This window comes from Rhinopithecus roxellana, chromosome 18 (assembly GCF_007565055.1).
Source record: "Rhinopithecus roxellana isolate Shanxi Qingling chromosome 18, ASM756505v1, whole genome shotgun sequence".
NCBI lineage: Eukaryota > Metazoa > Chordata > Mammalia > Primates > Cercopithecidae > Rhinopithecus > Rhinopithecus roxellana.
Window position 1 is genome coordinate 70,994,565 of NC_044566.1, and position 22,634 is coordinate 71,017,198.

The 22,634-nt window shown below is 42.7% G+C and overlaps 1 protein-coding gene and 1 pseudogene across 2 annotated transcripts in view; one reads left to right on the top strand and one right to left on the bottom strand.

Annotated features, from left to right (window-relative positions):
* Positions 1 to 22,634, bottom strand: part of FLT3 (fms related tyrosine kinase 3) — a 104,972-nt gene that overhangs the window by 45,750 nt on the left and 36,588 nt on the right. Inside the window, exons 3-9 of one of the 2 annotated variants that reach the window (XM_010362418.2) lie at positions 15,420 to 15,622; positions 9,824 to 9,939; positions 4,738 to 4,867; positions 2,248 to 2,375; positions 1,784 to 1,923; positions 1,533 to 1,686; positions 328 to 496 (exon numbers count right to left, since the gene is read on the bottom strand). In XM_010362418.2, coding sequence (XP_010360720.2) covers positions 328 to 496; positions 1,533 to 1,686; positions 1,784 to 1,923; positions 2,248 to 2,375; positions 4,738 to 4,867; positions 9,824 to 9,939; positions 15,420 to 15,622 — 1,040 coding nt within the window. Of the gene's footprint in view, positions 1 to 327; positions 497 to 1,532; positions 1,687 to 1,783; positions 1,924 to 2,247; positions 2,376 to 4,737; positions 4,868 to 9,823; positions 9,940 to 15,419; positions 15,623 to 22,634 lie in introns of those variants that run through there. The other variant, XM_030922439.1, reaches the window with a different exon arrangement.
* LOC104661728 lies at positions 18,383 to 18,797 on the top strand (annotated as a pseudogene).

Here is a 22,634-nt window from a genome sequence, read left to right on the forward strand (position 1 = left end):
GACTCAGTGTACTGTATACCGCACTCTCAAACAGGAAGTAACTACCTTGTGACTCAGAAAATGCCAGAGAACCAGACTCAAACTAGACCAGACTAATACGGCTCTTTCTGTTTTCATGCAGCAGGTTATATTATCTAAAGCAATGGTGAGACTGCTACTGTATCCTCACATCTGCTTATGTTTTCTCATCTCCAATTTCAACTCAATAATAGTTAAACTCATAATAAGTGAATTTGCTTCCATAAGTATAAAACTGTCCTTTACAAGGGCAACAAGCAAGGAGAATTATGCTAAAAAAGATATCTTAAGAGTCCTTTGTGGTCTCACCTGTATCCGTCATCGAGACCCTTTTGCTCACAAGGAAACGATTTTCGAGAGAAGGTCCATGTACATCTGATTTGTGGGTAGGCTTTAAACCTGACGGAAAAACAAAACTCTTCATATTGGTCAATTTCATAATCTTCACTTGAATTGGTAGCATTTATAAATCCCTTTTCTGTAAGAAAAAATAGGCATTTATGAGTTAGTTAATAATATTCATATGGAAACGTATTGAGAAGATAAAATAAACTTGTATTCATCAGTTTAACACAGGAAAACTCAGGTGTTGGCATGCTGCAGGTCAGGTTGGATAATCCGAGTGAAAACCCAGGAGTCCTATCCCTAATTTCTTTTGAAGTTAAGAAATGTTTAAAAAAAGAAAGAAGGAAACAAAAAGAATGGGATGTAGAAAACTGACTGTCTTCCCAGAGAAATGTATAAATAAACCTACAGATTTTGCAGACAATTTCCAAAGGTTGAAAGGATCCCCCACTCCCGTGTGCACACTAGGGGTCTCCTTAGAGTCTGGAAGCCCCTGCTCTCAGCCAGCACCACTCTCTCGTTGATGAGAGAGAGTAAAATAAACTCAAGGCACAAATAAAAGAGCAATCTGGCTAGCAATATTCACGAGGTTGCCTTATGGAACACTTCCTTATTAATCTGCTAAGAGCATCACTGTGTTTCTTAGCATTTTCATTATGGCTGAATGCTGTACCCTAATCTGAGATTATTGAATTGTGGTTATTTTCAGATCCTACATACCCCACCAAAATTTCAGGGCATCTAAGGGCTTGTACTTTGTACTGTCTCTCAGTGCTCACTGCCCTAACAGTGAGGCTAGTTGGTTCTTAGAACCAGTATTTATATTCTATTTTGTGTCAGGCTCTGTGTCAGGTTCTGGAACTACAAGAATAGAATGAATTGTCCTTGTCCTTAGGAAACTTACAGTCTACTGGGGGATAAAAGTACACAAACAGATGGTCATATTACAAAGTGTTATGTGCAAACACAGTAGCATTCAAGCGGGCCTGGTTTCACGGGAAAAGGAAGAGGGTGGGCAGATTATCTTTGCAAAGCTATTCTAACTCAGTTTCTTTCTTAGTGTTTGATAGTAGCATTATATTGAAATCAGAATTTGTACTGCATACCTCACATTCCACACTAAAGCAACTAAAAATAGGAATAAAGATTGTGTGAGCAGCCTGCATTACCTACGATGGTAACCAAAGCGGATTGACTGGGATGCTTTGAAGAGGAACAAGTGTAGTATCCGGTGTCATTTCTTGCCACTGATGATACAAAAGCAAACAGAATCCGTATCATAGTTCTGTTTGTTGAATAGGTACTCATCTCAAAGTAGCTGCCCTAGGTTTTAATAAAACAGAGTTTGCATTTAATGTTTTCAATCCGGACTGTTAGTTAATTGTTCCTGCATTTTCAGAATACAAACTTGTCCTATTACCTCCTCGAGTGCTTTGTTTTCTAATTCCCAGGTGAGCCCGAATCCATGGTTCACATGAACAGCTTTGCACCTTATCCATAAGGGTTCCCCCACTTTAAGAAATAATTGTGGCAATGTGGTCTGAGGAGTTTGATTTAGATCTAGGAGATGAAAACATCCCAAGTGAGAAAAAAGAAAGTGATTATTGCCTTATCACAGGAGGATATCCTGAACATTCTGAACAAAGACTTTAGCATCATCTCAAATATTACTAACCACATTAATAAAAGAAGTTTTTAGAGACTGACTCTCCTCTTTTATGAAGAAATCAGCATTTACAGAATCCATAATATTGCATTTACTGGGGCCTAAAGGAATGACAGGATTTCTGAAGTTGAATGATCACCTACGCAGTTACTGTTAGTCCCTGATCGTTGCTAAGAAATAGTCACTGAAAATGAAAGTACGTGATATTACGGAGTTACCTATTGTGAACAGCCTGGTGCATTCCCTGCCCAGTTCATTTCTGGCACAGCACCTTATGTCCGTCCCAAATAATTCATGAAGCACTTTCTCCTCCTTTTTAACAACAGCTGGACTTTCTTCTTTACAACTGCAATTACAAAATAAGTACCATTTGGCCAAACAAGTTCTAAAATTACAAATGAATGCTCAAGAGGAGAACAAAGTTCTAGAGCCAGTTTTAAGGGTCAAATGGTAAGCAAAAGGTCAAAAGGTAAACAAGCCCAAATCTATGGTTTCAGCTAAGAGCTCATAAGGGAGTTAGCTAGTTACTCATTATCTCAATGAATTAGAATAACACTAAGGAGAATTACATAATAAAACAGTTTAAAATTGTTCATGTTTGGTGATCTCTTTGTTGCTGTTGTTTAAAGACAGGGAAAGAAAGGAAAAAAATGAGAAAGAAGATAAAGGAAAAAAAGAGAAGAAAGAGAGAAGAGAAAAAGCATGATTGGGCTTTCATGAAGTTTAGCAAGGTAAGCATCCTTTTCTTCACAGCACTGAAGGGGACACAGTAAGGGATGGGGAAGCTAAAGTTTCAAAGGTCACCCGAGTTCCCGCAGGAACAGAGGAGGGCCAAGGTGTCACCTGCAAGGGAAATCCGCCAAGACTCCCAAGTATTCAACAGAACAAAACTCCTCTCCCTGCCTCAGCAGAAAGCGAACTTTTGTACCACTTTGGAACAAAGTATTTGGTACTTTTTCTCCTTCTATTTGGTCCCATTTAAAAAGGAAAAAAAAAAAAAAAGTTGTTTAGTAAATTTTAATTAGTTCAAACTGCAAGAATTTTTACTTTGTGAGAACTTAGCTTTGGCATATATGAAAAACTACATAAACATTTATACCATACTTACTAATGGCTAGGCACTGTTTTATGTGCTTTACATATATCAATTCATTTACTCATCATAGCAATCCTATAAGTACTTGTTGTCATCCCTATTCTTCTGATGAGGCACAGAGAGGTTAAGTAACTTGTCCAAGGCCACACAGCTGCTAAACAAACTAGGGTTCAAAACCAGGCTATCTGGCTCTAGATTCTATATCTTTAAACAATCATATTAGACTGCCTTTCCAGAACAAACAGGACAATCACAAATTGAACATTTAGTCACAAGGAATTTTTCTTTTCTTTTCTTTTCTTTTCTTTTTGAGATGGAGTCTCACTCTGTCACCCAGGCTGGAGTACAATGGCGCGATCTCGGGTCACTGCAACCTCTGCCTGCCAGGTTCAAGCGATTCTCCTTCCTTGGCCTCTTGAGTAGCTGGGATTACAGACGCCCGCCACCATGCCTGGCTAATTTTTGTATTTTTAGTAAAGACGGAGTTTCACCATGTTGGTCAGGCTGGTCTCGAACTCCCAACCTCAGGTGATCTGTCTGCCTTGGCCTCCCAAAGTGCTGGGATTACAGGCTAAGCCACCGCACCTGACCTAGAATTTCCTTTTTCTTTCTTTCTTTTTTTTTTTTTTTTTGAGACAGAGTCTCGCTCTGTCACCCAGGCTGGAGTGCAGTGGTGCGATCTCAGCTCACTGCAAGCTCTGCCTCCCAGGTTCACGCCATTCTCCTGACTCAGCCTCCTGAGTAGCTGGGACTACAGGCGCCCGCCACCACGCCCGGCTAATTTTTTTGGTATTTTTAGTAGAGATGGGGTTTCACCGTGTTAGCCAGGATGGTCTGGATCTCCTGACCTTGTGATCCTCCGGCCTCGGCCTCCCAAAGTGCTGGGATTACAGGCGTGAGCCACCGTGCCCAGCCTAGAATTTCGTACTTATAAGAGAATTGTACTTTAAAATCAGTATCTTTCTTTTTGCCCCAACCAGATGCCCAGGGAGCCAACAATCCTGGAACGTAGAGAGACTTTTACTTGTGTACCGTGATGCCCAGGAACGGTCCTGCAGTTGATTTGAGGGGCTCCAAAAAGCCCCTTACCAAAAAAATCCTTGTCCTCCCTATTCACTGGCCATTGTGTATTATTTATTTATTTTATTTTATTTATTTAATTTTTTTTTTTTTTTTTTGGAGACGGAGTTTTGCTCTGGTTGCCCAGGCTGGAGTGCAATGGCGTGATCTTGGTTCACTGCAACCTCTGCCTCCCAGGTTCAAGAGATTTTCCTGCCTCAGCCTCCAGAGTAGCTGGTATTATAGGCGTCTGCCACCATACCCGGTTAATTTTTTGTATTTTTAGTAGAGATGGGGTTTCACCATGTTGGCCAGGCTGGTGTCAAACTCCTGACCTCAAGTGAGCTGCCCACCTCGGCCTCCCAAAGTGCTGGGATTACAGGCATGAGCCACTTCACCAGGCCCTATACTGGTCATTTTTTAACTTTAAGAAGCCAAAGTTTCCTGTTTAAATGAGCATAAATTAAATTTTACATACAGCTTGATGTCAACTACATTAGAAAAAAGCCAAAAGGAAATTATGAGAATAGCAGCTACTACGGATGTGTCATACCTTTCCCCCTGTGAATCGCAAAGCACCCATTCCACGATCGGCTCTGGAACGCTCTCAGATATGCAGACCAGGGCGTCCTGGTTTTCCATTTTTCTAAAGTAAGGTCTTCTTAATGTGTAAAGCAGGGTATCTAAAGCATCATAAGTTATTAACATTTTACTATTTTAAAAATAATTATTTTAGCAGCCCCTCAAAAAAGGATTCTATGTCATTAAGAAAAGTTCGTATTTTATACCGTAGCAGTGTCTTCTGCACCCCCACCAACCATTACATATACAGATCTTTTTCTTTTTTTAATACTAAAGGCATCAAAAGAAAACACTATATTAAATTTAGCTCTGGCTGCAGTGTCAACTTTAACATTTATCCTCTTGGCCAATTTCTCTGGGTATTTCACAAATCCATAGCTAACTAAAGTAGTCTAGTGAAGCCATGTGAAAATACAAATATTGATAGGCACAGGAAAAAGGAAATTAGCAATAACATATGGCTTAAACCCTTGTTTAACGCATAGTTTAGACCTCAACTTTCTTCCTATAATTTGATCTGCAACTAGTCAGAGATACACTAAGATCCAGAAAGGCAGAAGAAACATGGTAGGGTGGAGTTGGAATTGCAACAGAACTTAGAGGTTTAGTTCAGCCTCCCACTCCCACTGGACCATCACACACACACACACAAACACACACACACACACATACACACACACCATCCTTCACTCCCAGCTATTTCCAACATAAACTTTCTACTTCTACTTTGACTCTTCTAGGGACTGGAGTTCATGACCTTCCAGGGCAGGTCATTCTAATTTCTGACAAACTTTTCTTTTTTAAGGTAAGTTCCCTATACTGAATTCCAGCCTCTCTCCTTACAATAAATTTTGCTTGAAAATATTATTTATTGTTTGATATATATATATATGAAAGAATATATGAAGTATAAATTTCAAAGCATAATAAGAACAAATACCCACGGAGCCACTATCCACCTAATAACTAGAATATTAATAAATACCTTTTGATCTACTTCTGTGCTTCTCCCCATCTCTCAACTGTACATGGCCTTTATCTTGAATTTTGTTTATTATTCGGGGACTCTTCAAAGTAGTTATACCACATAAATATGTGGTGCTAAATGATATATTGATTTATTTCACTCTTGAGCTTCAAAATAGTGTTATCAATCAATATGCAGCTTCCACAACTTCACTTTTTCATCCAACCTTAATGTTTTTAACATTCATCCATGGTTTTACATGTAGCTATACTTTATGTTTTTTTACTGCTACCTCATATTCTGTTGCTATATATACCATTGTTTTCTCATTTTCTTGCAGTAGACATTTGGGCTGTTTCCTTCTGTGTGTGTGTGTGTGACAGGGTGTCTGTCACCCAGGCTGGAGTGCGGTGGTGCAATCTCAGCTCACTACAGCCTCAACCTCCCAGGCTCAAGTGATCTTCCTGCCTCAGCCTCCCAAAGTGCTTGGATTAGAGGTATGAGCCACCACACCCGGCCATAGTTTTTTGTATGATCAACCATGTGCTCTGAACATTCCACACATTTGTACTGAGGCATGTGTGTAACAGTTTCCTTAATAACATACCTAAGAGGAGAACTGCTGGTCTACATGGTATGAGCACATTCAGCCTTACACATAATGACCATTTGTTTTCCAAAGGGGTTATATTAATTTATGGTACACACCAGGAGATGAGAGCACCTATTGCTTTGTATACTTACCAAGACTTCTTAATTTTCAACAATCTAGCAGATATAAAATGGTATTTCATTGTGGTCTTAATTTAATTTATCCATTATTAATTTAACATGTGTTAAAATAATTACTTGGAAGGCCATTAGGCTGAGACAGCTCTAATAGCTTGAGTTCCTATGTAAACAAATCAAAACCCAACTTAAAAAAAAAAAAAAAAGGGAAAGAATAAAGGCCGGGCACGGTGGCTCATGCCTGTAATCCCAGCACTTAGGGAGGGTGAGGCGGGAGGATCGCTTAAGCCAGGAGTTGGAGACCAGCCTAGGTAACATGCCGAAACCCCGTCTCTACAAAAACAACAACAAAAAGCAAAAAACAAACCCAATTCAATATGAGCAGCAAAATGCCACTTAGCTTAATCAATGAGGAACTGCAGATTGACCAAACGAGGGACTGCCCTTCCTTAACCAATCAAATCTTTTCTCTGTCTTGCCCCCAGGAACACCTTATAGAAAGAAGTCTTACCCTTGAATCCCCTCACAGGAGCCCACCTGCTTACCATCTGGCACTGCCCGATTCATGAATTGCTTTCTGCTCAGATATACTCTTTACAACTTTTAACGTGCCTAAGTTTATGTTTTCACATGTTTCTTGACCATTTAGGTTTCACGTTCCAAAAATGAAATGCCGACTCATGTCCTTTGTTCATTTCTCTACTAGGCTTTCATTTTGCTTTGTTTTTCTTATTGACTTACAGAGATTGTTTATCTTATTGACTTTACATATTATGACTATTAATCCTTTGTTGATTGTGAACTGCAAGTAACTTTTCCCGTCTTGTGGTGGATTTTACTTTTTCTCCCTGTAATTTCTTTTTTTTTGAGACAGAGTCTTGCTCTGTCGCCCAGGCTGGAGTGCAGGGGCCGGATCTCAGCTCACTGCAAGCTCTGCCTCCCGGGTTCAAGCGATTCTCCTGCCTCAGCCTCCCAAGTAGCTGGGACTACAGGCGCCCACCACCATGCCTGGCTAATTTTTTGTATTTTTAGTAGAGACGGGGTTTCACCGTGTTAGCCAGGATGGTCTCGATCTCTCCCTGTAATTTCTAACAACTGGTTCTTATCCTACCCTCTAGAGCAACTTTTTAAAAGTCTAGCTTTGATTCCATATGAAAATCCTTCAAATATTTAAAATCAGAAACTGAGATCAAGGGAGATAATTACCATACAAGGTACTTTAACTAGTTAGCTCAGGTTTCCTGACCCAAATCCTAAAAGAACTTCCTGTGTATTACACTGCAGTCAATCTTATCGTGTCCTCAAAATATTTCCTTCTATATACTACACATTCCCAATTCCTTCACCTGCTCCTAATTTAAAGAATTCCAAATTTTCCACTATCCTGGTTGCTCCATTTTGTCAGTATTCATCTAAAAAAAAAAGTAGAACTGAAATGAATAATCTTCCATTAATTTCCTTAATTTAGACGTTATATTTTCATGAACACTGCCAAGGTTCAAATTTACTTTTTTTGGCAACCATGCCCTGCTAGTGGTTAATACTGAGCTTGTGGTTGACTAAACCCTTTCCTCTTTTTCACACTGACTGTTGCCACATCTCTCCCACCTATTTTTTGGACCCCACCACCTTGCAGAATGCTAAAAATAAGTTATAATTTGCTTGAATAATTGTTGTTACATTTTTACACTGTAAATCTTAAGTGAAAGGAATATACCCTGAGTATAACAGAGACACAGCAGATGCCCACTTACCTTATACAACTATTTATAGTTGGCAAGAAAATTTAAAAAGGAGAGAAAAAGAGAAAGAGGAAGAGAGGGAGAGCAAGAAATGTCCTCGCTTTATCCAACCTGGGGCACGTATTGACTGTCCCACAGAGGCGGTGAGGGACTGGAAAGGGGGCAGGAACAAGACCAACATGAAAGAACAACAAAAGGTGATTCTTGGCTTCGGAGCTTGTAGGGCTCTGGCCCTACCATTTTCAGAGCAATTAAAGGACTTCCCAGAACAAATTTTGAGTAATTTTGACTTTAGCTAATGTAAACCTTACAGGCTGACTTTAGAACCTTACTCCACCCCCAACCCCAATAAGATGACACTTCTGGGAATCTCGAGTGCTCTCTTCTGTTAGTAGCTTTGACAGCAAGACCCACACACTTTCTTTCACACAAGACCCAGGGCAGTGTGGTGCAGAAAGCCTCCAGCTGTGCCCACCACCACGCCTCTCAGAGGGTTTGTTTTCTCATCTACATGCATGCAGGATCGCTGCGAGCATCTGAGATGTTACAGGCAGAAGATCCTCAGCAGTTGTGCTTATTCCTGACCCAGGGCACCTCCGTGGGCCGGACACACACGCTTTGTGCACCTGAGTCACTGACAAGGAAGAGGGCAGCCTGGCAAGTTGTGTCAATGTGTGGGAGGGAACCTAATTTTAAGTAATATTAACCCAGGGTTTTTGGAGCACTGCACTGGCCCCTAAAGGCACGAGGACCTGAATGAATGCAGCCACTTTTAGTCCTTCTTGGTCATGGAAGGTGAAGCAGCAAGTCAGTGTGCATAGCACTGAGTCTGTGCATGATGGGGACAAAACAAGGAGAAGCCAAAAAGCACATGCAGGTGGTGCCTCTGCCAACCGCACAGCTGCCTCCCTTGGTAAGAGTATTTGGACTGTTCCTTACAGTTTGCATATGGTCTGGCATGCGTGTGGGCCTGCGCTGTCCAACACAGTAGTCCCTAGCTGCATGGGGCTATTTAAATTCCAATTTTAATGAATTAAAACTAAATAAAATGGAAACTTTAGTTCCTCAGTCACCTTAGCCACATTTCAAGTGTTCAACAGCCCCATGTGGCCAGTGGCTGCTGTATTGGAAAGAGCAGACAAAGATCATTTTCATCATGTCAGAAAGTTCTATTGGATCATGCTGAGACCTTCTAATCCTGTGAGGTACGTATTTTTATCCTCATTTCACCAACAAGGGAATTGGGGCTCAGAGAAATTGTGACCTGCCATAGGTGGTAGTATCAGAACCAGAAATCAGAACCGAGGTCTTCTGATTCCAAGGTGAAAATGTTTTCCATTTCTTCCCTGTCAGCCATCTGCTACTGAACAGAGGATGTCCCAGGTGTTTTTGGCAGCAGTCACATTCTGAGAGTCCACGGCACACATCAGTGATTCATCAGTGATTCTCAGTTCTCTATAGGTTCTACAGAGGGTTGACGGGAATCTAATCAATCCAACGAGGTATCGAGGGAAACATGAATATATCTAGAGGAGCTGGTCAAGCTAACAGGTTCTAAACCACTCCTTTGAAATACTGTGGTATTCCAGGCTGGAATGCTAGTAGCAGGCTGGACTTACTTCTTATACTCACTGTAAACAATATTGTGTAATTGGTAGCTTCACTCTGAATAAAAAGTAGGTATTCTCCAGCTTGGGTTTCTGTCATTTTCAAAATGACCATGGAAACAACTCCTCTGCAAAACAGGAAAGAGAACAGTTATTTTGGAAAATGTGTGAAACTAAAAACAAAATTTCACAGTGACTAAAAAGGCAGTTTGGTACTCCAGCGTTCCCCGACCGGCACGGAAGCTGCTCTGTGGAGAACATAGCTTCTGTCATGTGCCCAGCACTCAGCCAGGGCATTGCTTGTTGGACTCTGACTTTTAACCAGTCCTCCCCTTGGGGATGGGAGAGCTCTATTCTGGTGCCATCATCTCATCTTCCCTGAGCTTCTAGGAGCGAAAACTCCCATCTAAAAACACACAGGAGGCTGGGTGTGGTGGCTCACACCTGTAATCCCAGAACTTTGGGAGGCCAAGGCAGGCAGATCACCTGAGGTCAGGAGTTTGAGACCAGCCTGGCCAACATTGGTGAAACCCCGTCTCTACTAAAAATACAAAAATTAGCCGAGAATGACAGCAGGCGCCTGTAATCCCAGCTACTCAGGAGGCTGAGGCAGGAGAATTGCTTGAACCCAGGAGGTGGAGGCTGCAGCGAGCTCAGGTCACACAACTGCACTCCAGCCTGGACGACAAGAGTGAAATTCAGTCAAAAAAAAAAAAAACAAACTGAAATAACAACAACAACAAAAGCACAGTAAGCCGGGTGTAGTGGCTCACACATGTAATCCCGGAACTTTGGGAGGCTGAGGCTGGCAGATCACTTGAGCCCAGGAGTTCAAGACCAGCCTGGGCAATATAGTGAGACCCTACCTCTATTTTAAAAAAAATTTTAAAAACGGCCTGGTACAGTGGCTCACACCTGTAACCCCAGCACCTTGGAAGGCCGAGATGGGTGTATCACCTAAGGTCAGTTGTTGAAGACCAGCCTGGCTAACATAGTGAAACCCTGTTTCTCCAAAAAATACAAAAAATTAGCCAGACATGGTGGCGCCCACCTGTCATCCCAGCTACTTAGGAGGCTGAGGCAGGAGAATCGCTTGAACCTGGGATGTGGAGGTTGCAGTGAGCTGAGATCGCACTCTTGCACTCCAGCTTGGGCAACGAGAGCAAAACTCTGTCTCAAAAAATTAAATAAATAAATAAATAAATAAATAAATAAATGTCCACACACAGTGTTGGTGATACAGTCCCTTCAGCAGTGGCATGCCATTTCCTTCTATGACAAAGCACCCTCTGTGATCACACGTGACCAGTCACCTGGTCACCAGCCTCAGTCTCAGTTTCCCACTCACAGAACACTGAGGTTAAAAAAAAAAATTCCCCTAGTTTGTGCCTTTCTCTGTCTAAATGAAACAACTCAAGCAAAATCTGACAAAAGGCATGTTCCCATGAAGTAATAATTACACTGAATATCACTTAGATGTAAAGAGAAAGATGTCTTGGTGTCAGTATTTTTAACTTTTCAGATAATTAGTAAATATAAATTGGGTTGGGGCATTCTCTTCCAAGAGATAAGTAGGATGTGTAGTTGGTGCTATCCTCTCTAAAGCTGACAGTCCTCCTAGCACTTTGTTGAGTGATGTTGTATTTAAATTCACACTTTCTGGTCAGGCATGGTGGCTCATGCCTGTAATCCCAGTACTTTGGGAGGCCGAAGTGGGTGGATCACCTGAGGTCGGGAGTTTGAGACCAGCCTGACCAACATGGAGAAACCCTGTCTACTAAAAATACAAAATTAGTGGGGCGGGGTGGCACATGCCTGTAAACCCAGGTACTCGGGAGGCTGAGGCAGGAGAATTGCTTAAACCCAGGAGGTGGAGGTTGCGGTGAGCCAAGATCGCGCCATTGCACTCCAGCCTGGGCAACAAGAGTGAAACTCTATCTCAGAAAATAAAAATAAAATAAAATAATAAGTTCACACTTTCTGACCTTTAGACCCTTAACTGTGCAAAGTGTAGTCTTTCTCCAACAGTGTTAGCATCAGCTGGGAACTGACAAAGATACAGAATCTCAGGTTCTACTCATCAGAGTCTGCATTTTAAACAAGATCTCCAGGCAATCCAAATACAGGCTATATTCGAGAAGCCCTGCTTTAAAGCAGCAAGCAGGTTCAAGAGTGCCTGGGCCTGCATTCATAAACACAGTCAATTAGTAGGATACATACTTGATTTGCTTCTGCAGGTCTATTTTGATGATATGCTTTTCTTCTCTGAACCCTTCGCCTGGCGTGAGCCACCACGTCTGCAGTCGCAGCAGTTTGGGAGGCAAGGTAGGAGGACTGCTTGAGGCCACGAGTTCAAGACTAACCTGGGCAACATATTGAGATGCCTTCCCAATAAAAAGAAAAAAATGTGGCTGGCACAGTGGCTCACGCCTGTAATCCCAGCACATTTGTAGCCAAAAAACAAGAAGTGAGTAATACAATCTCAAAAGAGGAAAGGAAATGAATGTGTTCCAAGATTTAGAACTCAACTTGAGAACTATACTCACTGTCCGGCAAATCACTTAAGAGAAGAATGTATTTGACCTTTAAAAAAAAATACAAAAAACTGGTACAAGGTGATCACAGAGATGTTCTCCAAGACCCTATCAAGGGGCCTGATACGCTTTGCAGGCCATTTGGGTACTGTTTACTACATAGTTCCTGGAAAGCGCGTGCCTTCTCTACACCTGTGGGACAACAGGACAGCCGCAAGAATTCGAAAGAAAGGCTGCGTTAAGAGGGCATTTAATTGACCTATGTCCTTTGCCCTATCTCATTTCAGCAAGAGGACAAGGACAGCAGGGGGCGGCAATCAGCACAGAGCTATACAGGGTTAGGACACGACCCACACATCTTGGCTAAGACATTTTTCTGGATGAGACCAATGGTCCTCACAGACAGATCAATGTCTTACTAAATAATCTGTAGATAGCACATAACATTGCAATTCTGCTTATCATATTGTGAAACAAAATAGATAAAATCAAATGTTCTTTTCCCAAGCATTTCCCAAAAATAAATTTCCTTTAAAAAAAAATTTTTTTAAAGGAATTTCTTGGCCAGGTGCAGTGGCTCATGCCTGTAATCCCAGCACTTTGGGAGGCCAAGGTGGGCAGATCAAGAGGTCAAGAGATGGAGACCATCCTGTCCAACATGGTGAAACCCCACCTCTATTAAAAATACAAAAATTAGCTGGGCGTGGTAGCGGGTGCCTGTAATCCCAGCTTACTCGGGAGGCTGAGGCAGGAGAACTGCTTGAACCCAGGAGGAGGAGATTGCAGTGAGCCAAGATCACGCCACTGCACTCCAGGCCTGGCAACAGAGCAAGACTCCGTCTCAAAAAAAAAAAAAAAAAGAAAGAAATTTCTTGCTACACTAACAGGAATGAAATGCAGGCTTCCTAAATTTTATCTTTAACATGATATCCATCTAAAAAACAAGACATTTAAAAAATCCCAAATAGACCCGGTGAGGTGGCTTACGCTTGTAATCCCGGCACTTTGGGAGGCTGAGGCGGGTGGATCAGATCACCTGAGGTCAGGAGTTTGAGACCAGACTGGCCAACATGATGAAACCCTGCCTCTATTAAAAATACAAAAAATTTAAAAAGAAAACAAAAAACATTAGCCAGGAATGGTAGTGGGTGCCTATAATCCCAGCTACTCAGGAGGCTGAGGCACGAGAATTGCTTGAACCTGGGAGGCAGAGGTTGCAGAGAGCTGAGATCGTGCCACTGCACTCCAGCCTGGAAGATAGAGCAGAACTCCGTCTCAAAAAAAAAAAAAAAAAAAAAAAAAAAAAAAAAAAAAAACTTCTTCATAAATAAGGTAAAAATATTAAAAAAAAAAAAAAAAAAAAAAAAGAGGCCAGGCACGGTGGCTCACACCTGTAATCCCAGCACTTTGGGAGGCCAAGGCGGGTGGATCACAAGGTCAGGAGATCAAGACCATCCTGGCTGACACAGAGAAACCCCACCTCTACTAAAAATACAAAAAATTAGTCGGGCGTGGTGGCAGGCACCTGTAGTCCCAGCTACTCGGGAGGCTGAGGCAGGAGAATGGCATGAACCCAGGAGGCGGAGCTTGCAGTGAGCCAAGATCGCGCCACTGCACTCCAGCCTGGGTGACAGAGCAAGACACTGTCTCAGAAAAAAAAAAAAAAGAAAAAGAAACAAAAATCCCAGATATTCTTTTCACTATTTGTTTTACATTTTGCCAGTCACTCACTGCTTTCTATATACTTATATGTGTGTGTGTGTGTATAGGTTTAACTTAATAGACTTAACCTTTTTCTTTTTCTTTTTCTTTTTTTTTTCTTTTTTTTGAGACAGAGTCAGTATCAGCTCACCGAACCTACCCCTCTGGGCTTCAAGCGATTCTCCTGCCTCAGCCTCCCAAGTAGCTATGATTACAGGTGCACACCACTACGCCTGGCTAATTTTTTTATTTTTAGTAGAGATAGGGTTTCACCATGTTGTCCAGGCTGGTCTCGAACTCCTGACCTCAGGTGATCCACCTCAGCCTCCCAAAGTGCTGGGATTACGGGCATGAGCCACTGCACCCAACCAACTTTACTTTTTAGAGCAGTTTCAGACTTACAGGAAAATTAAGCAGAAGACACACAAAGATGCCACATAGGCACTTCTCCCCACACACAGTTTCCCTTATTATTAACATCTTGCATAGGTGTGATATGTTTGTTACAATTGATGAACCAATTTTAAAGTTCATAGTTTGGGCTGGGCATGGTGGCTCATGCCTGTAATCCCAGTACTTTGTTTGGGAGGCTGAGGTGGGAGGATCATGTAAGGTCAGTTTGAGGCCAGCCCAGCCAACATGGTGAAACCCCATCTCTACTAAAAATACACAAATTAGCTGGGTGTGGTGGCATGCGCCTGTGATCCCCGCTCTTCAGGAGGTTAAGACAGGAGAATTACTTGAACCTGGGAAAAACAGAAGTTTCAGTGAGCCAAGATCAGGCCACTGCCCTCCAGCCTCGGTGAGAGAGCGAGATTCTGTCTCAAAAATCAAATAAAATAAAGTTCATAGTTTGTAACAGGGTTCATTTTTTGTGTTATACATCCTAGGAAATTTGACGGATATATAATGTCATGTATCGATGCCCTAACTATATTTTCAGCTCGTTATTTCACTGAAGATAAGAGTTACAAAAAACAGGCTGAGGCCAGGCACAGTGGCTCACACCTGTAATCCTGGTACTTTCGAACGCTGAGGTGGGTGGATCGCTTAAGCCCAGGAGCTCAAGACCAGCCTTGGCAACATGGTGAAACACCATGGTGTCTAGAAGAAAATTTTAAAAATTAGCTGGGTGTGGTGGCATGCACCTGTAGTCCCAGCTACTTGGGAGGACTGGGGTGGGGGGATTACTTGAGCTTGGAAGGTCGAGGCTACAGTGAGCCAAGATTGTGCCACTGTACTCCAGCCTGGGTGACAGAGAGAGACCCCGACTCCAAAAAAAAAAAAAAGATTTACAATAATCATGAACAGAAACTTGAAACAAAATTCCAAATGAACCACATTTTATGTCAAGAAGGTATTCCTCCACTTACCTATTTTGTAAATCAAAATGTGGCTGACAGTTCAGGGAGCTGTGCTTAAACACCCAGAGACAGGAAATGTTCCCTGGGGTGTCGACCAGCACTTGCAGTGTGATGGAAGCAGATACATCCACTTCCACTGTGGCAGCTTCGTACACTGTCCCTGCGCTCTGGGGTCTCAATGCACACCCGAGGTCTTCTGGGGATTCTGACACCTACATTGTAGACAGAAAAAAGTGAATTCAGGAAAATTGCAGGTCTAAGGCCTCCGCTTCTTCACATCAAAACTTTATCAAATACATTCATGCTGACACACTGCACACAACACCCACACAAGCTGGAACCCACTGAGAACACGTTGCCGACAGAAGGTCCTATAAATTACAATTCTCGAAAGAAAAGATAAATAACTTTGGGCTGCATTTCTAAAATGTTGTACAGACTGACATGGTGGGTGTCCCCCTACCTCTGCAAATTCATATGTTGAAGTCCCAACTCTCAGTATCTCAGAATGCAACTTTATTTGGAGATGGTCTTTACAGTGTTAATCAAGTTAAAATGGGTCATTACGGCGAGCCTAAATCCAGTATGACCAGTGTCCTTAAAAGAAAAGGAGGCAGGGCGTGGTGGCTCACACCTGCAATCCTAGCACTTTGGGACGCCAAGGCAGGCAGATCACTTGAAGTCAGGAATTCGAGACCAGCCTGGCCATCATGGTGAAACCCCATGTCTACTAAAAATACAAAAAATTAGCTGGAAGTGGTGGTGGATGCCTGTAATCCCAGCTCCTTGGGAGGCTGAGGCAGGAGAATGGCTTGAACATGGGAGGCAGAGGTTGCAGCGAGCTGAGATCACGCCACTGCACTCCAGATTGGGCAACAGAGTGAGACTCTGTCTCAAAAAAAAAAAAAAAAAAAAAAAAGAAGAGGAGATTTGAAGGCAGATATACAGACAGTAAGAACACCATGTGAACAGTAAGACAGCCATCTTCAAGCCAAGGAGAGAGGTCTGGAACAGATTCTTGCTCACTGCCCTTAGAAGGAACCAACCCTACTGACATTTTAATTTTGGACTTCTAGCCTCCAGAATTGTGAGACAATATATTTCTGTTGGTTTAAGTTGCCCAGTCTGTGGTAGTTTATTGTGTCACCCCTAGCAAACTAATGTTCAGACCGTAGTTATAAAATCCATAATATATAGGTAAATATTTTTGTGATTGTTGGTATATAAATTAAAATGTATAAAACAATGGTAAATTGGTATCGGTGTTAAAGGAAATTTAAAAACCAAATTTTCTGGGCAGATGTCCCCATAGGCACACTGCCACCACCACACTTCTTGGCTGCTTTAAACAATTGAGATATATTAGGCCGGGCGCCATGGCTCACGCCTGTAATTGCAGCACTTTGGGAGGTTGAAGCAGGTGGATCGCTTGAGGTCAGGAGTTCGAGACCAGCCTGGCCAACATGGTGAACCCCTGTCTCTACTGAAAATACAAAAAATTAGCTGAGTGTGATGGCGGGCGCCTGTAATCCCAGCTACTCAGGAGGCTGAGGCAGGAGAATTACTTGAACCTGGGAGGTGGAGGTTTCAATGAGCCAAGATCCCGCCATTGCACTTCAGCCTGGGAGACGGAGTGACACTCTGTCTCAATTAATAAATAAATAAATAAATAAATAAATAATTGAGATATATTGAGAGGAGGGGTTGGAGCAGCTTCTGCTGTGGAGTCTCCCACCTCCTACCTCCTTTACATGGCTGAACACAGCATGCGCACACACACACACACAAGCACACATGTATTTCTTCAGGTGAAGAGCAGGGTAGCTCTTCTGCTACTGGTCAGAAACCGTAATTCTGGTCTTATTTGTTCACTTAGTAAGTATCTGGTAAGTTTAAGACCATCTGCTGAGTACTATGAGACTAGAAAGAAAAGACACTAATCTTGTCCTTAAAGAGTTTGAGTCTCCTAGGACTATAAATAAGTAAAACACAGGAGAAATACAATGTGTCCCATAAAAAGATACCAACTACTTTGAAATGTAAATTTTAAGTGCCCTGGAACTTCAAAGAAGGCAGAAGAGACTTCTAAGCCAGGATGTTTAAGGTGTTCACCCAAAGTCCAGTAATTGAGCTGGATCATAAAAGATGGGCACAAGATAAAGTAAAAAATAATAGACAAGTCAAGCATGGTGGTACATGTCTGTAGTTCCAGCTACTCAGGAGGCCGAGATGGATCACTTGAGTCCAGGAGTTCAAGTTCAGCCTGGAGAACATAGCAAGACCCCATCCCAAAACAAACAAAAAAAACCCAGCTGACATACTAGAAGGAAATATTCCAATATATATTACAAGTAAAGGATGAATGCCCCTAATATAAAAAGAACCTTTGAAAATTGAGGGACACAGAACCAAATGGGAAAAAGTCGAAAAATGGGAAAAAGAATTGAATACACAATTCAAGAAAAAAGACATAAAGAATGGCCCTCAGCTGCGCGCGGTGGCTCATGCCTGTAATCCCAGCACTTGGGGAGGACAACGCAGGCGGATCACGAGGTCAGGAGTTCGAGACCAGCCTGGCCAAGATGGTGAAACCCTGTCCCTGCTAAAAACACAAACATTAGCCAGGTGTGATGGAAGGCACCTGTAATCCCGGCTACTTGGGAGGCTGAGGCAGAGAATTGCTTGAACCCCGGAGGCAGAGGCTGCAGTGAGCCAAGGTGGCACCACTGTACTCCAGCCTGGGCGACAGAGCGAGACTCCATCTCAAAAAAAAAAAAAAAAAAAAAAGGCCCTCAAACATATGAGAAAACGTTAAACCTACTTGTAATTATAAATCCGTAAGTTAAAACAAGACTGAGGGAAAAAAACTCGCGAATCACAACGCAGCGGCATGCGCACGGCCTCTGTAAGTGCACAGTCGTTTCCGGTAGACCCCGAGACTACGGTTCTGCTTGTGTTCTCAGGGGAAAGTGTCCGTCTTGGGTCTGGCCATGCCTGAACCTCCAAAGTCCGCCCCGGCTCCCAAGAAGGGCTCCAAGAAAGCCGTCACCAAAGTCCAGAAGAAAGACGGCAAGAAGCGCAAGCGCAGCCGCCAGGAGAGCTACTCCATCTACATGTACAAGGTGCTGAAGCAGGTCCACCCCGACACCGGCATCTCGTCCAAGGCCATGGGCCTCATGAACTCCTTCGCCAACCACATCTTCGAGCGCATCGCGGGAGAGGCTTTCCGCCTGGCGCACTACAACAAGCGCTCCACCACCACGTCCCGCCAGATCCAGACGGCCCTGCACCTGCTGCTGCCCGGCGAGCTGGCCCAAGCACGCCTTGTCCGAGGGCACCAAGGCGGTCACCAAGTACACCGGCTCCAAGGGAGTCCGGGCTGCTTGACTCCAAAGTATCTTTTCAGGTCTACTTAACCCCCCTCAGTGAAAGAATCTTTCTTGTATTGTCAGTCCCAGTTTATATTTTTGGCTTCCTGCCTGCTTAACTTTCGGAGAGCACACAACTCCACCAAGCACAGATAACTACATTCTTTTCACATAGGCATTGTTGTAAGCAAGCTTACAGAGATTGATAGTAGTATCTTACTATGGTATAGATATGCTGGGGTTCGCCTTAGGGGCTGCTCTCTTGAAACTGTCTTTGTCTGCCTACCTACCCGTGAATATGTGCCCAGCAAATTGTTTCCTGGTGAGAAATGCAGTGTTAATTTTGATAAGCTTATGTAAGATCAAATTGTCTATATGAACAAAGGTTGGGTCTGCTCTTCAGTGGTAAAATGAAGGTAGAGATTAAATACATTGTATGCTCTCAGATGTGTACTTAAAAGGGAATAAATAGTTCAACTTAAAAAAAAAAAACAAGCCGGGCGCGGTGGCTCAAGCCTGTAATCCCAGCACTTTGGGAGGCCGAGACGGGCGGATCACAAGGTCAGGAGATCGAGACCATCCTGGCTAATACGGTGAAACCCCGTCTCTACTAAAAAACACAAAAAACTAGCCGGGCGAGGTGGCGGGCGCCTGTAGTCCCAGCTACTCGGGAGGCTGAGGCAGGAGAATGGCATGAACCCGGGAGGCGGAGCTTGCAGTGAGCCGAGATCCGGCCACTGCACTCCAGCCTGGGCGACAGAGCGAGACTCCGTCTCAAAATAAATAAATACATACATAAATACATAAATAAATAAAACAAGACTGAGATATCACATCTCATCTATCAGACTGGCAAAAAATTAAAAAATATAAAAATATGAAAACACATTTTGTTGGTGAAGCTATGAGGAAACAGTTGTTCTCCTGTATTGCTGGGGGAACACACCCCGCACGACCCTTCTGGAGAATCTGGCAGTACCTAATAAAACTTGCTATTTACTCACCATTTGAGCCAGCAATCTCACTTCTGGGAATAAGCATACGTCTAGCAATTAATTGCAGCACAATTTGTAATTGCAAAATACTGAAAACAACCTAAATGCTGGTACATAGGAGAGTGGTTGAACAAATTATGGTACATCCACACCATGGAGTACTATGTAGCTATAAAAAAGAATGAAGACAGCCTCTAAGAACTGATTTGCAATGATTTCCTGGATGTACTGTTAAGTGAAGAAAGTTAGGTGCAAAAAGTATCTACCTTCAAGTACGCTACCCTATGTAAGAAAGAGGAGAATATAAGGAAATATATATGTATCTGGTCACTTGTGCACAATAAATACAGGAACAATAGCAAAACAGCCAAAGGGATTGGTTAATTACAGGGGATGTGGAAAGAGGGTAGAAACTTGTCAGTAGGAATGAGGAGAGAGTGATACTTCTCTGAGTATACTGTTTCACATAGTCTTGACTTACAGGACAAGAGTCACGTCCTGTCTCAAAAAACAAGTAATTAAACCAACCAGGAAGGTCAGGCACAGTGGCCCACGCCTATAATCCCAAGACTTTGTGAGGCCAAGGCAAGAGGATCATTTGAGCCCAGGAGTTCAAGCTCAGCCTGGGCAACAAAGTGAGACACCATTTCTACAAAAAAAAAAAAAAAATTAGCCAGGCATGGTGGCACATGCCTGTGGTCCTTGCTACCCGGGAGGCTGAGGCAGGAGGATTGCTTGAGCCCAGGAGGTCGAGGCTGAAGTGAGCTATGTTTGTGTCACTGCACTCCAGCCTGGGTGACAGAGTGAGATCTTGTCTCAAAACAATAATAATAATAATAAACCAGGCATGGTGGTTCACACCTGTAATCCCAGCACTTCGGGAGGCCGAGGCAGGCAGATTGCTTGAGTCCAGGAGTTCGAGACCAGCCTGGGCAACAGGGTGTAACCCTGTTTCTAATAAAAGAATATATAATAAATAAAATTAAATAAATAAACCAACTAGAATATGTGAAATGAGGGGGCTGGAAGAAATATCAAAATGGAATTAAAACCAAATGGAAAAAAAACCAAATTAATTCAATTGTATCACAAATAAATAATAAAACCATAGTGAAGGGGATGGGAAAGAAAGGAACTAACCTAAGTAACTTCAGAAAATACTTTGGATCCTATAAGGCTAAAGACAAAAAGCACTACTGTCCTTTAGTTAGTAAATCTATTTCTCACCAGGGCACGGGTTAGTAATTCTAAAATTAGATTATCTGTATATTGTATTTCCAGGCTCTGCCTGCTGAGAGGGCCTAGAAGCAATGATACCCCAGCAGCAATGGGCACACCCAGCTCTCAGATCTTGGTTTCTAAATATTATCCCCCAAAGAAGCCAGTGCTCTTTGGAAAAGTGCTTAATTCCAGGGCTAAGGCAAGAAAAATACAAGATGAACCTGAACTATCTGGTAGTGTGCCAAAAATTAAGGAAGGGCTTGGAAAAAGATGGGGAGATGTTGAAAGGACATAGGAGCAAAACTGAAGTAGCTCCCAGCGGCCTAAGCTGGAACAATTGGAGCAACAAAATAAACAATGATTGTATTGGGTTACAACCCAGAGAATAAAATAAATATTCATGCGCCTATACTGATATAAATTTAAAAATTGAACGAATAAATAAAATGAGGGCAAAGGGACAGCGCTTCCTCACAAAACATTCCAATTAACATAGAGGGAATGTAGGAAAAAGAAAAGCACCATTAGGCAAATACCACCATAATAATCGTAGGCAAGATCCACCAATGGGTGCTAAAATCAGTAGGTAAAAATTAAAGAAGGAACAGGATATTTGCATCCCCTTCAAGACACTTATTAATTACAAGTGAAGAAAATAGTAACTTTACAGTGGGGACACCTGGCATGCACCATCTAAATCTAATGATCAAGGTTCACATCTCATAATGACACGAAATGACTTCCTGTCACTCTGAATATGATGCACTGGGAAGGACACACTCCTCGGAAATTCTTGCCAGAAATCCATAATCTTGCTCTTGTTGCCCAGGCTGGAGTGCAGTGCCATGGTCTTGGCTCACTGCAACCTCCGCCTCCTGGGTTCAAGCAATTCTCCTGCCTCAGCCTCTTGATAGCTGGGATTACAGGCATGTGCCACCACACCCAGCTTATTTTATATTTTTAGTAGAGACGGAGTTTCTCCATGTTGGGTAGGCTGGTCTCAAACTCCTGACCTCAGGTGATCTGCCTGCCTAGGCCTCCCAAAGTGCTGGGATTACAGGCGTGAGCCACTGCACCCAGCCCCCATAAAAAGTTTTTAAAAATTAAAGCTGGGTGCAATCCGGATAGACAAATCTGCGGGCTTCAGAGAAGAGAGAACAGCGTGATAAATGCACAGTGCAGAGGTGGTGGGCTCCACCGCTGGCAGTCCAGAAATAGCTTGAGCCAGGCTGGCCAGGAGCTAAGAGATGTTCTTGAAGGCCAGGCCAGGTTCTTCACCACCTGGCAGAGTTGAGTCCCACAGTGCCATGAAGGCACTGGAATTTAAGAGACTGTGATATCTAAAACTCACAATGTTAAAAAAAAAAACAAACACAACTTTGGTAATAACAGTGAAGTTCAGTCTGTTGATCTTCTTATAACAAGTATAGCTAATTAATGAGAACATGAAATCGTTAACACAGTTGTTGTCTGAGTACATAAATAAAACAGCTGCACAAGCTGTGAAAAGTCCAGAGAAAGCACATAAAATGATCTATCACACAAAGTCCACCATTCTTTCCCAAATCCTCATTACAGAAAACCAACCAACAAACGAACAAATCAACAACTCATTCTCTAGAAGTACAGGGTGGGACATG